This window comes from Zonotrichia albicollis, chromosome 1, assembly GCF_047830755.1.
Source record: "Zonotrichia albicollis isolate bZonAlb1 chromosome 1, bZonAlb1.hap1, whole genome shotgun sequence".
NCBI lineage: Eukaryota > Metazoa > Chordata > Aves > Passeriformes > Passerellidae > Zonotrichia > Zonotrichia albicollis.
In genome coordinates, this window is record NC_133819.1 from 29,333,673 (window position 1) to 29,348,573 (window position 14,901).

Here is a 14,901-nt window from a genome sequence, read left to right on the forward strand (position 1 = left end):
GAAGCAGCAAAGGAGAGGAAAGCAGAAGAAAAGAAGGAAAGAAAAAGAGGAGAGGAGAGGAGAGGAGAGGAGAGGAGAGGAGAGGAGAGGAGAGGAGAGGAGAGGAGAGGAGAGGAGAGGAGAGGAGAGGAGAGGAGAGGAGAGGAGAGGAGAGGAGAGGAGAGGAGAGGAGAGGAGAGGAGAGGAGAGGAGAGGAGAGGAGAGGAGAGGAGAGGAGAGGAGAGGAGAGGAGAGGAGAGGAGAGGAGAGGAGAGGAGAGGAGAGGAGAGGAGAGGGTGAAAAAGCAAGAGAAAGAGCACAACAGAGAGAGAAAGAGAAAAAGAGAGAGAGAGAAAGAAAAAGAGAGAGAAAGAAGGAAAAGAAAAATCCACTGGATTTTTATAATCCAGTGGAATTTATTTGTTTAGTAAAACTGTTGTCTTCTATCATAAGTTAAAGATTTGACTCTTTGCTTTGAGAATTGCTTCCTTGGTTTCATCAATTATTTTGTTTCATTTATTAAAGAAAAAAAAAGAAAATAGAATTGAGTACAATATGACTTTCTTTCACATGACCATTAACTTCTCATAGATGTTTTATTGGGGGTTTGTTCAGCACAGGTAATTTTCAATACAAAGTTCAGACTACTTTTTTCCATTGCATTGAGTAAGAAGCTCAATGCAATGGAAAAGAGTAGTCTGTAATTTCAGAATGCATGGCATTCAGTGATTACATCCATCATTAAACAATAAAATATTCAGTAGCAAATTTCCAAATATATTATATATTTCTCTTTTGGCATATAATCATATGTCTATTTATTAATATGTACAAATTCCAATCAAGTGACATATCCCCAAAACTATTTGTAAAAATTTACAATTCCACATAGAAAATCAATCTACATTCTGAATAGAGGGTGCCTTAGTATCTTCTGTAGGTCCAAGATCTTGAAAAAAAATATATCTTTTCTAATCTACAGTGAGCATTACATCTTTAATATTACTGATGTTAGCAAGTAGAATTTTGACAACCTAAGTAGTCTATTTATAGTGTTTAATAGAAGACTTCAGAAGAAAACTTTCATGCATTACAGTGCACTGTCTACTACTATATCCCGTTTTTTTAATGTGGGTTTTTTCACTTTGCATCATTCATTGAATGTTAGGATGCAGTGATGCAACTCTGCACTAGTGAAGTTACAGATGGATGTATAAAATTTGCAGAGTAAAACAAATAACATCATTGTGATTTATACTATTGTCTATTAAATAATTTTTTTAATGGATATGGTGAAGGTAAACTTATCAAGGGACATAGATTTTGTAATATGTATTAATAAACAACAAGGACAACACATGCTAGAAAGGCAAGACCAATGGCAGCATTGGTATTTTAAACAAGCATTCCTACGCCGTATTTGCCGTTGGAAGAATTCAAGACAGCATATAACAAAAAAACATAATCACTACTGTGGCTAACTGGTATATCTCCTTCTCCCAAGCTTGGCTACGTTCAGAGTAAGAACTCACAACTTAAAATCTGGTGGTCCTAACAAAAATCAGTAGGAGTTTTGTCATCCTGAACTTCCTGGTGGAATTTCCCCTAGCATGTCTGTTCGTAAACCATTTATTTCAGTAACTTTCTTTTTACTGATTCAGGCCTACACTGCATGTCCCCAGCACAATTACATCAGGCTATTTTTGAATTCAGGTTTTCATTAAGCACAATAGAAAAGCATCTACGTGCTCATGGAAGACCCCAGACACTCACCGCAGAAGTCAAATGACTTCTGGCCGTGCGTGCAGTCACACAGCTCATGCTGGTAAAGGTGATGCAATTGCCCTGCTGAGTAGCAGGAGGAAGGTTTTTTTCTGCAGGGTGGCTGTGCACCATCTTGCTCGGGCTCTGCAACTAGCAGTACTGGAGAAATTGTGATGCAGATCTGTAAGTCTTTAAAGCCTACTAAAAATAAAAAGCATGTACGCACACACACGCACACAAAGCTTTTAGTTTCATAAAAGTTTACAGTACTTTCCAAATGGAAGGAAAGCACTGGTATGGCCATTATATAAGTTGGGCAGTCATAAAAGGACAGGGCACAGGATCGAGACAGATCATAGGACGGGGTTCAGTGCCCAGCTGTGCACTGATGTAATGAAGTAGCCTCCAGCACTGTTTATCAAAATTCTCTAACACCACACTATTTCAGTTAGAAACCTTATTAGCGACATATGCAAGTATTTATATTTAAAAAATATGACTTTCCTTTCGCATCCTTTCAAGTTGCATTCTTAAGTATATTAGAACAAGGACACAGGGTAGCATTGCAAAAGTGAGGATTGAATCCTACCCCACCATAACTACATTTTACTGATGGGTTTAAACTTTGCTCAGTCCAGCAGATGAAACCAGATTTATTTTGCTTCCTTTCTAGAGACTTACAAAACGGTTTGGTAGAGTACATTTTGCTACTGAGAGAAACATGCTACGGCGACTATTCATACTGCCAAGTAACAGTGTCTTTGAAAGCAATAATACAGTGAGCAATATTAGGGCACCAGCAGACAGAAGCAAAGATAATGTTACCTGCCCTTGAATTTCAAGACACAGAGCTCACTCCTACTCTTGAGGAATTGAGATAGAGCATATGAAGTCATTGCATCACTAAAGAACGACTATTTCCACACAGCAAACAATATGCAGATTACCAGGCTCAATTAAAAAACATTTATTAAACAGTTGGCAAGTCTAAAAATAGCAGAAACACAAATAAAACCCACTCAATCTGATTACTTACATTAGTAAATACTACAGAAGTCACCCTAGATAGGTTAGGACAAATTTTATCCTAGGATGTTAAAACCAATGCAGTTAAAATTCAATGTGTATATAAAATGCTAGACTGGCAATTTTCAAACAATCAGGCAATCCAAACATTTTATCAATAAATATCTACAAGAATTACAAAGCATTTTTCTTCAATGCCCATGTAAAAGAATAAAGCTCTGATTGCTTAAAAAACCTTGAGCACTTCAGTGGTTTCACTGTAGTCAATGGACCTTCTCACAAAACCCTTTGTGATCCCGTGAAGGTCTGGATCGGCCTTCCAGTGTTTCTGAAAGGGTGGGTTGACGAGGAGGGGGAGAAGGAGAAGTGTAAATCCTCCTGAATCATTTATAAAACAGATAGAAATGCATAATTAGGAGCCACACGTAGTTCTTTTTTTTTTTCTCTTTTTGTCCGCACAAAGTTCTTGTTTGGCTAGGGGCAAAGAATTTTGAAAATGTATCAGCAAAAGAGTCTTCCAAAATTTTAGCCTTAGAAAAGTTCCTGATTATATTTCCTGAGAATGAAAGTGAATTTCTTGCAAGTTTTCATCTATTAAAACAATTCAGCAAGTAGCTCACTAGTAAGTCCATCATTTAATAAGTGATCAGTCTTGAAGGTTTTCTCCTAAAAGTGTGTGTATTATTTGTCAGATTTTGAAATTGTTTCATTTATAAAATCTACAGAGTTTTTGTTGTTGTTGTTGTTTTCTTATGGGTAAGTGATGCTTTTATACAAGATACCAAACAAATTAACTCTTTCCAGAAAAACTACGCTTTATTATGTATTTTTTCTTGTTTCCCTTTACAACCACACTGAAAAGCAGAGACATATTGATGAATCAGTTACACAGTGCTTTTTGACTACAAGCGTGCAGCTCATTTTTCTTACTGACATGTTTCAGAAACCAATCAAAAGTCCTCAAAACTCATGATTTCACAGTATTTATAATCATTTATCAAAATGACCTGCTTTTTAGAGACCATTTCAAACAAGTACATATGATTTATGATATTTAGATGTGTTTAAAATAAATTGCCTGGAGATGTAACTTTTTGCTCCTCGCATCTTGAGAATAGGTAGATTATAAAATATTAAAACTCAGGGGGAAAAAGTATTGTTTTTATTCATGTGATTTGTGAATGAACAAAACCCACCAGAACACACTTGGCCGAACTGTTGAAACAGTGGATTCCTGAAATGCTTTTCTAAATGCTACTATTGTAAATACATTCAAAAATATGAAGAATTTTTATTACCTGCTAGCCTTTTCTTGGAAACCTGTGCCACACAGAAAGCATTTTCCCATGGCAAAATTTGGTTTCCTTTTTTTTTTTTTAAAAAAGGCTTTTCATGCCTGAGGGCAAGTGTTTAATTACATTAGACTTTAACAGGAATGCAATTTCCTTATATATTTATCTCTTGCAATTTAATGTTTGAATAGCTGTATTGCTTAGAAGAACTCCTACAACTGTACTCAGCCTCCCCCTGGTCTTTTCAGCATAGTACAGATGGTTTTTTCACCATAGCATTTTAGACTTCCTTAAGTCTACCAGATCCACTCTTTTTTCATATTTCTCAGTAAATCTAGATAGCACCTCCTATATAGGCATTAGTATGCTTTTTTCCCGACTGAAGTCTTAAGAAAACTTGGACCTAAGTAACGTAACTTTGGAAATCACAGAAGTAACTTTGCATCTTATGTGCTCTGCATTATCTGAGAATCAAAACTTACTTTATAATAAACAGAAATAAAATGGCCCTGAAACTAACAGGCAAGTAAAGAGAAGGGGAGGCATTAGAAAAATCCAAAATATTCCATATAGAACAACTCATACCACAAAGCAACAAAGCACTCCAAGAATATGTTTTCTATACACTCAGCATGGTTTTCATCCGCACCTCATTAGCACACAGATAATTCTGACCATTAGGGCACTTTAAAATAAGCTATTTCATTTGCAACCAAGCCTCAGATTTAGTATTGTCTCTCTACTCGTACAGCCTTGACATCCGAAGAGCTGAGTTACAAAGGTGAGGATGCAGATGCCATTATTCACTGCAAAATGTTAACATGGAAAGATTTGTATGCACCACTCCTCAACTCAGAGGCAGCTTTACCGACCCATTCCTGGGCCTGGGCAGGTTGAAAGGAATATTCTGCAGATTAAAAGAGAGCAACTACAAAACCTGGAGACACTGACAGCTGCAGCAAGCAGGGGTTGACGACTACAAAATACAGAATTTCCCAGTCCTTTGCAATGAGAACAGCTGAAAATTTCACCCTGTTCTGCAGCAGTCTTTTCAATATCTTCAAAGGGAACTTCCCAAAATGCTTAAAATCTGGGTTAGGGCTAAAGAAAACTGTAAGTCAGTTTATATAACTATCATGAGAGCACATTTCACCTTGTTCTCTCAATCCCAAATGAAACTGCAACAGATTAGAGAAGAATGTTTCTATGTCCTCCCATTCCCTTGCAATACATGAAGTCCGGGTAAAAGACACACAGTCCATCATACCAAATTCTGTTTGCCCTCTGGATTTTTGTTTATAATTTTAAAACATTGCACTCCCGTCATCATACAAGTAAGTAAAATAGAGTGTCCCTTCTGGTAAATTTTCACAGAGTAGCTATACAGCTAAGAAACAGTTACTCATTTGGAAGGTAAATCATACAAGGAATGATCATGTTTTACATTCTTTAAACTATCTACAAACTCAGGTTTGTAATCTTAAACACACAGAAACAAAAGCTAAGTAGTGGAAGAAAGGGGTAGCCTAAGGTTAATTCAGCTCTGAAATGTGGAACAGATTCAGTGCTCAAGAAAACGCTGAGCATTCTGTGGTTTTAAGTGATATGCTTAAGAAGAGGAAATATATGTGTAAATAAGCAAGAGCATTAATAGTTGTCTCAGAATGCTGGCACTGAAACTTAAAGCAGTCTCTCTCTCCCTTCACCTCTTAGTTATTTACTATTAGGATTTTTTACAAATGTCTATTGAAGTAGTTCCAAGTCTGATGAAGGCATGGAAGAAATTCCTTCAAGTACAGTCATTTGTTTAAAAAAAAAGATTAATGAGAAATAAAGGTGATGATGTTTAATCAAATGAGGGGCAATTATGGTTGACAAATATAGAAACACAGCAAGTTAAAATAATTCTTGCTGCCATATATGAGAACAGCATTAAATATCTAGCACCAGAGTTCAGGACTAATAAAGGGGTGGGGTTAAATATTCAGTCCAAAACGCAGGCTTTTCCTGAAGAAAAACCAAACATACAGCAGCTATGCAGTTGTTGTCAAAAGACATCTATTTTCAGTTTGAGAGATTCACAATTGTGTGAACAGTCGTATTTTTTTTCTTAGCGGAAGGGAGGAGGAAATAGTTACCTGCCTTGATCTTCAGAAAGTCTTAGAAAGTGAGGATCGAAGTGCATTGCAAGATAAACATGACCGTGGCTAAAGGCTCAAACTCTTGTCCACTAATCCAGTGGAAGAGTCCAGTCACTTCAGGGTAAGATTTAGGACATTCCTCACTGGTGTTTTTTAGGTTTGCATTGTAGAATGAAATAAACAGAAAGTGAATCAGATACTTCCCTGACAGTGAAAGGGGACCAATTTCCTTTTTTCCTTTAGCTTTAAATAGACCGACAAATACAATAAATCCTTACACCATCAGGCATCCAGTTATTTTCTCAGTTGTAACAGGGACTGTCCATATACCTCAAAAAATCAGATAATTCTTTTTCTCATTGAAAGTAAAGAAGACAAAACAAAACAAAAGATTTTACCAGCAGTGTTTGAACTAAATACAGCTTTAAACGCAAGAAGAGTTTTCAGCAACTATATCAGCTATGTAAGACGCAATTCAGATAAATACGTTCTGAGTTACTGTAACTGTAAATATTTGCTAATATAATGGACAATGAAGGAAGTGACGGTATTCTTGAGGATCATTTTTTTAAAATCCTTTGTGTTCCTTGCTCTCTACCAAGCTTACAGCATTTTGAGTGAAAGATGTTATGGTTTCAGTTGTGAACTTCATACGTATCTGGAAAAGCCTTTCACTTTCTCTTCTGTGATAACAAATAATTTGCTATGCCAGCTCTTGAATTTTCAATCTGTTGAGCCCTCTCTCTTTCAAGTGCCTCCTGCCTGTCTCTCTATATTTTTGGTGACCCCCCGGCTCATGTGTGCCCTAACAGAAGTCCCATCACTTGTGTTGCCTTCGCCGAGTGGCTTTTATCAGAGCAGGACTTTGACAGGCTTTGCTATTTTAGAAAGCAGAGATAATGTCAAGGTTTTTTACCCATTCATTGATGCCAAATCATTGCTCTGGAATGACAGCGGGTCTACATGTTTTTATGCTTGCCTTTAAGTAAGAATTACTGTAATTTTAAAAGGCAGACTGCTCCTTCCTTGCCTCCTTCCCCGCCACCAGAAAACTGAAGTGAAGCAGCTTTCTGAAACTCCTATTCAACCGTCTGTTTCACAAATTTTGCCCCTTTCACGCTGAGGATTTGATGCAGGCTCACTCAGATCCTACAGGGTAGCAAGGCATCAGCTCCTCTCCCGAATCCCCGCTTCCAAGGCAGAGCTTCCAAGCGTTGTGCAATCGCCTCGGAGCCGCAGTCAGCTCCACGGCGAAGGGGCGGAGGGGAAGGAGCGCGCTGGATTCTGAATTTTGAAGCAGAGGTGTCGTATCGGGCAGGGGGGAGGGGGCCGCGGGACCAGATGCTGAAAACCGCACCAAAACTACAAACGTTTCTCTCCTTGGCTGTAGGAAACTCTCCCCCACCGCCACCTTGATTTCATACTCTATCACGTGCTGAATTTTTTCATTCTATTTCTCCCCCCGTAGCCTTAATAAAGCTTGCGTTAGTGATGGAGATCCCGAGAGCGCGTTTGTGGGAAGGAACAGCCCGGTAGCCCGGTGTCAGCCGGCGGCGAGAGCACAGCTGCGGCCGTGGCCGGGCCAGCCGAGCCGAGCCGGGCCAAACGAGCCGGGCCAGCCGAGCCGGGCTAAACGAGCCGAGCTAAACCAGCCCAGCCGAGCGGCAGCAGGTCCGACCGCGCCGCTTCCCCGAGCCCCGCCGCCCGGGGATCCCGCCCCGCCGGGGAACGCGCGAACCTTTACCTGAGCTGTCGCTTTTCCTTTTGCCGGACCTCTTCTCTGTTTCCACCGGGGACAGAGCCTGCCTGCCATAGTCCCCTGGCGCGCACGCTGCCCCCGTGGGGGTGTTGGTGCCCAGGCTGGAAGAGTTCGAGCACAGGACAGGGGGGCTGCTGCCCAGCTCCGGGGGTCCTCCTGAGTCAGGCTGAAGGCAGAGGCTGTGCCTGGCCGCGGCGGGAGGAGACGACATCTGAGGAATGTGCCAGTTCGTCTGCAAAGCTTGGTGCTGCTGTTGCTGGTGGTGGTGATGGTGGTGGTGGTGATGGTGATGGTGCCCCCTATGATGTTGGCTGGCAAACATGCCCTCCTCATTGGGGTATCCCGCTATTATGCAAGAGGAAGAAGAAGAAGACAGATCAGGGTAGGACATGTGGTCAGATCTTCCATGCAGGGCAAGAGAAGACTGGGAGAAAGGGTGCAAGCTCTGCGCAGTGGCATGGGGGCTGCGCAGGCAGCCAAAGAGTGTGTGATCCATGGCATGCAAGTCTCAGGTTCCAGGCAGGAGAGTTTAGGAAAGATCCAACTTCACCACCCTTTGTCAACTTTCACTGTAAACAGATCGGGGCTGGGATTTTTTTTTCCAAAACGGCACCGACAGACTCTGCAGCAGGCAGCTGAGCTCAGATAATCCAGGTCTTTAGCCCTAGTGGCCAGTCTCCGCTGCATAAACACTCGGACCTAGATGAGCCGTTCTCAGAGCTGCTCAGATGTCAAGAAGTGGGAGAGGTTGAAGCCAATAGAAGGTGGTCCCAGAGAACTGCTTGAAGGGGGAAACAGCTTCGAGAGGTTATAAATACAGTAGTGTGTAATGTGAGCTGGGGGCTGGCTCAGCAGCACAGCACTGACCACATGCAAACTCCCTCCAAAACGCCAGCGCCGTCCCCGCGCCGAGCGGCTCCGTCAGCGGGCGGCAGCGCTGCGCACCCGCGCCCCGGGCATCCGCGGCCCGCGGAGGGAGGGGGGCAGGGGGGGCGGCTCCGCGGGGGTGCAGCGGCTCCTCCCGGGCCCGGGGCCGCGCCCCCCGCCGGCCGCCCCGAGCCCCCCGCCCCGGGCGGCCCCGCAGGGCCATCCCCGCCCCGTCGGGGCTGAGCGACCGCCCGGGGTCCTGCCGCCCCTCGGGGGCAGCGGGCGGGGCAGCGCGGTAAAGTCGTGAGGCGACGTGCGGGGGTGACTCTGGGGCGGGGGGCGCGGGGGCACCGCCGCCCCGTTTCCGCGGGGGCTGAAGTGCTCTCGCCAGAGCCTCACCTGCGGGTCCAGGTGCGAGGGCGGCGGCGTGCGGGGCCGCCCGGGCCGGGACCGGGGCCGCGCTGCCCTCTCCGAGGGTCCCGGTGCGGATCCTGCACCCGCTCCGCCCGCGCCCACCGCCCCGGCACTCGCCGTGGGCCGCGGCGCTGCCCCGGCTGCCCTCGCGCTGTGCCCCAGCATCGGCAGCCGCTTCTGCAATGAACCCACCGGCCCCCACCGTGCCAGCAACGCTGGCTGTACAGAGAAAAGTTTCTCCTCTTGCCCTCTGCCCCTTCAAAACAACAAGTCGCATAATGTTTATTTGCTTTATCTTCATTTGCTTCGTTGCAAATGTCTTTAGTGGATTGGGGGACAATCTGGAAAGTCTGGGCCTGTCTTTTTTTTCTGTAGTTTTTATTTTTAAAAATTATTTTTGACGTCCGTGTAGTGGAATTACAGTAGCCACCAAAGCGGCTCTTAACTGGTTTAAATCAGGATAACGCATTTAGCGATTAATGACCAAAGAGGTGCCCGCTGCGCCAAAGTTTTATTCTTCAGCTCTTCCTGCTCCATGTACCTTGCTCCTCCTCCCCCCCAAAACAAAACTAAAAAAAAAAAAAAAAAAAAAAAGAAAACCATTTCTCTCAAGTCTAAATTCTTGGGTCCATGTGCTAAAGATAAAATGAATTTCAATTGCTAGTGGAAAAAAATCAGCAATTGTATGACTTTTGCAAGAGCTAGTTTCTTAAACGGAAATTGAGTCCTATTTTGTGGGAAATTAGTTTTGCAGACTTTCTTTAAAAAAAATCTAAAACTTTTGTTCAGCAGCTGCTCTGCTTTTCACTGCAGTTTCAGACTGAGCTGGAACCTGCAGCAGTCTTTCGACGGTAAGATTTCCCCCCTTTTCTGACATCTAACTCTTTTTAACAACTGCCTTTAGATTTAACTGTAGCGACGCGGTCTTTACAAAGAGAGCGGCGTCCAAAGCAGAAGTTGCTGCCTCTGTGCACCGTTCAAAACTTGATATTTCTTCAGAATAAAGGAAATATACAGTTACAACACTGATGAAATATTTTGTGCTTTTCATTGTGTTTATCGTTTCAATATGTGTTCTAATATTAGAAGGGAGGGATACAAAGAAATCTCGATGGCTGAACCCCTCTGGAGTTCGGGAGCACGCCGGCTGCCAGCGCAGGGGTGCTGCTGTCCGGCACCGACAGGCGCTGCCATGGGGCAATGAGTGCGGGACAGCGGCAGGCGCGGAGCGGCGGCCCGAGGGCAGCGGGGGCGGGCGGGCGGCCCCAGGTGCGGGCGGGGAGCGGCCCCTGCGCTGCGCTCCGCTCCTCTCCGCATCTCACCGCTCCGCATCTCACCGCACCGCTGCGCTGCCCTCCGCCGCTCTCCAACCTGCTGCTGCCCGCCCCGGCCGCGGGGGCCAGCCGCCGTCGGGGGGGCCGGGGCCGGAGGGGCAGGAATGGCAGCATCATCCCTCCTTCCAGGGCCGCCGTGGCTGCAGCCCTCACACCGCCACAGCTGGGAAGAGGTCGGGGAAGTCCCGAAACCATTGGCGGTGTAAAAATGCCTTTTCTAAATTCTAGGGGGTGGCCATGCAGGATTTCTCGCACATAACAAGAAAAAAAAGTTAAATAAGTGAAGCACACTGAAGAAAGTGAGAGGGTGCAAGGAAGAGAGAGAAAGAAGAGAAAGATAAGGTTTCCAAGAGAAATAAGAGACAAGCCAAATAGGACATTTTAGGGAGAGGTAGGAGAGGTTCCTAAAGAGAAGAAGAAGAAGAATGCAATAGCAATGCTATAATGGCACAACTCTGTGTTTTCAATAGTTTCATATCCAAATCTGACTATTCAGGAATGTGTTTCCTTGGGCTTCTGAGTTCCCAAATAAGTTCACAAGTCCTACACCAAGTGTTCTTATTACTTCTTTAAAAATCAGTTTTAAGCACGCATGAACTGGAAATGCAGTTCACTGCAGAGCTTTATGCTTTCCTTTTAAACTATGTAAGGAGAATGCAAATATAGGCAACTAATGTTAAGGCAAATAAACAGCTTCAAACACTTTCTGAAATAGTTCAGGAAGTTTTTGTGCAGTTACCAAATACCTATGGCTATATGATAGCATCCTTTGTAAAAAAATTATAACTTTTTAGTTAAAGCTTGAGCGCAAAGCTTCTCAGTAACAGCAGAATAATTACTGGAAAAAAATGCAAGCAGTTGCTGCCTCTCAATGTTAATGATTGAATTCTTGTTCGCATTGTACCTTTTCAGAAAGTGTGTTTAACCTACATGTGGTACAAAAGCATAACTTAAATCAATGCCAGCAAGTTTGCCCAAAGCTTATAAACATCAAGTGAAAAAATTAGAATGTTTTAAATATGTGAAAACAGTAAACTGTTTAACTCATAAAAACATCTGGAGCCAACACAGTTTGGAACATCCTTTATATTTTCATGTATGGGCTACTATTTGCATTCACTTTGTGTTTCTTGGTTTTGCTGGTGGGTTGTTTTTGGGTTTTTAGCTTACCATTTATGGGGAAGGAGATCGTGTAAAATTGACCTGGACGAACCAGTGTACAATTCCTCCTCTTCAGGACTTTTGTAGTCTTTCTGATTTTTTACGTTGGAGACTGAAAGAACCACCTTCTCGAATATTTATCAGAATGTAAGTAGGATTCTCGTCAGTTCTTTCTAGTGTGTGGTTTGCAAATTTGCAATATGCGTATTACAAAAAAATCAGATAGATAAGTCATACTTGGGGACCACCATTTGAGTGATATAAATTGTCATAACTTTGCTGAAGTCAGCAAAAGGATGGCAATTTAGACCATTTAAGAATATTTTCCTTACTGTCAAAGGGAAAGCTTACAAATATGAATTCAGTTTCTTTTTGCCAAAGTTTTTATTGTACCCAAGAGCCTACCAAACAAGAGGACAAAGTTTTATTCTACTGTGATTATGATCAGTTCCTATTTTTCCATGGCAATTTGGTCAATGCAGGCATCATTTAACCTTAGAGTCAATCCAGATTCACAACAGATGTATATTTATTTTCAGCCTTTTCTTTTTTCCCAAATTTTTGCCAGTTTAACTCCCTCTGTAGCAATATAATTCGTTTCTCTTGGTACCTGTGCTGCAATATAAACCCACAGATATAAGCAGTAATAAAGTCTGGGGATTATGCATCATTTCAGAGATGCTTGAATGCCTTAACTGAAAATCCTAGCAAAGAAAATGAATAACTGTCCACTGACTAGTCAAAAATACTGAATCCCTGATTAGTTAAAATTGACAATAATCACATTTATTATTCTAAACCTATGGTGTACCAGTATCTTTACAATACTTTGTCATAAAACCATGTTTTTTCTGAGAAATTGCACTACCACAATGTGTACTTCATAATTTTAATACTGCATTTCTGTGGTGTACTTCCATTTCACTCTCTATAGCACTTACATGTGCCATGGTTTAACACTTATCAGACACAATTTTTGCTTTAAAGACAACTGGAGATCTGTAAAAACTTTTAAGCCTGAATTCATATTTTCAGCTACTTTTCCCACATACATATGGCTTCTGTTCTTATTTTCATGATCTCCAAGCATTACAAATTTTAAAGTTATGCCAGCAATTTAGTATACTACAGAAAAGTTGTGCTGAGCCATGAGGCCCTCACTGAAAATGATTTACAAGTTTGCATTACATCATTAAAAGTTATTTGAATTGCCAGCCCACTGTAACCAGTAAAATATCTTATGCTTCCTACTTAATTTAAATAAACTGATGAAATATTAAAATTCTGAATGCACTCGAGGCTTCACACCTGAACTATGATGTTTCAGGAATGCTTTTAGAATGTGGGAAACTCTGCATTTCGTGTGCTGTGGGAAACTTGCATTTCACATTAGATACCCAAAAATCGCAGAAGTCATATTCAAAACTTTGGGGTGTGTTTGTTTAAAATAAATAATTTATTTGAAAAGTGAACCCTCTTGCACAATACTATTTGTTTCCCAATCTGCATGTTGCTTTGCAATTTAACATTTTTTATTCTTTCTAGTATTATCTCCACTTAAGAATACTTGGACTAGAAAACAGCTATGACTAGCTTTGTAGGACACTTTAATAATACATACATTTCATTTATATTTAGAAATGTACTCAATATGCATATGCAGGCAAGTCAATAATGCCTGAAAAATATGTTTTCCATCTTGACAATTACACGCTACACACAGTCCATTTTCCTCATAAAAATACTAATCACAGAGGGGGAAAAAAGGCATGTATTTTACACTTTAATAATTTTATTGTTTGATACAATTCACATTGTGGATTTTGAACTGTATATGTATTTAAAAGACATTTCACTGGAATTCCCATTGAAAATACAGACACTATTGTGCACGGAAAAAAGGTGAAGGGCATTTTTATCATTCTGTATTTTTAACAGTGCTTGCTTCTAACTGTGCTGCAAAATTAATATTGTGCTGATTATACTTCAAGTCTGAGTCACTCAGAATAAAAATACAGATGATTGAAAACTTTGTGCATCAGAAGATTTAAGCTATGACTTACATCCATTAACCGGGTAAATAAAGACTGAAATAGAGACAAAATCATACCACATATCTGAAATATTTATTGTCTTCTGGCTGACATTTCCAAGCCCTTGCAGGACCAGCAGCAGGGGGCATATTTCATAATTCTGCCTCCATCACTGGGAGAGTGATAAGTCACTAATTTTTGTCATCTCTTTTGCCCATTAAAGAGTATACTTCTACTACAGTGTGTGTTTGTAGTAGTTCCTGATTTTCTTTGCTCTGGAGGGAGAAAAAGACACATGGGCGTGTATCTATGCAGCAAGAATAAATAATTACAAAATCTCTAGGTTTTAATAGCTGCTGGGATTATGTTATTTACTTTGCAGGTGTGTTTGCTATGATTTATAGTGTGATGAGCTCTAGACATGGAGCAGAAACCCCTAACTAGCTAGTGTTCAGAAAGATATTCACTGCCCCGCAGAGCTCGGGGTCTATTCTGCCAGTTTCACATGGAGTAATCCTGTGTTTTTGAAGAGTCATATTTGTCTTCATGGTGATTTGCTTGACAGGAAACATTTTCAGAATTGCAACATAAATTAATAATAGGTATAGGAAACAAAGACCTAAAAATTGCTAATGTATAGCAGCATCATGCACCCCAAAATCTACCATCAGATAATGCTAACAACAGGCACTTGATAGGAGAAATTAATTACAAAATAAAATTTGTTTGGAATTATTATTTTAGACTAACTACTCGGGGCGTTTTTAAGATGCAGATATTTTGTCTTGTGAAAGAATTAGAAGAATTAAAAAAAATACCAAGCTAGACTTCTCTAAAAAACATATGCCGAGAAGTGCTTAACTTGCAGATAGAGTCTCAAAGATTCAGAAAACTATTGTAAGGCATCAGTGACACTTAGAAAACATTGGTAAGTTCTTAAATGTCATGAAGAAGCGTCCAAGTGTCATACCTTGAGAATTACACCTTCCAAGGCCGTGTTTGCATGAACTAATTTTTAATTTTATTTCCCCAAAACAGAATGCAGCTCTACTGATGAGCTGTGAATATATGACACTACTTGTTGAAATAAACCCTTCCAAGATATTTGTGATTGTCATGCTTTATTTAGCA

The 14,901-nt window shown here is 41.5% G+C and overlaps 1 protein-coding gene across 1 annotated transcript in view; it reads right to left on the reverse strand.

Moving 5' to 3' along the window:
* The window catches only part of MEOX2 (mesenchyme homeobox 2), a 53,159-nt gene extending 44,243 nt beyond the window's left edge, over nucleotides 1-8,916 (reverse strand). The window contains exon 1 of the mRNA XM_005480837.4: nucleotides 7,947-8,916. Coding sequence (XP_005480894.1) covers nucleotides 7,947-8,457 — 511 coding nt within the window. The 5' untranslated portion in view covers nucleotides 8,458-8,916. The remainder of the gene's footprint in view (nucleotides 1-7,946) is intronic.
* Between the last annotated feature and the right edge of the window lie 5,985 nt (nucleotides 8,917-14,901).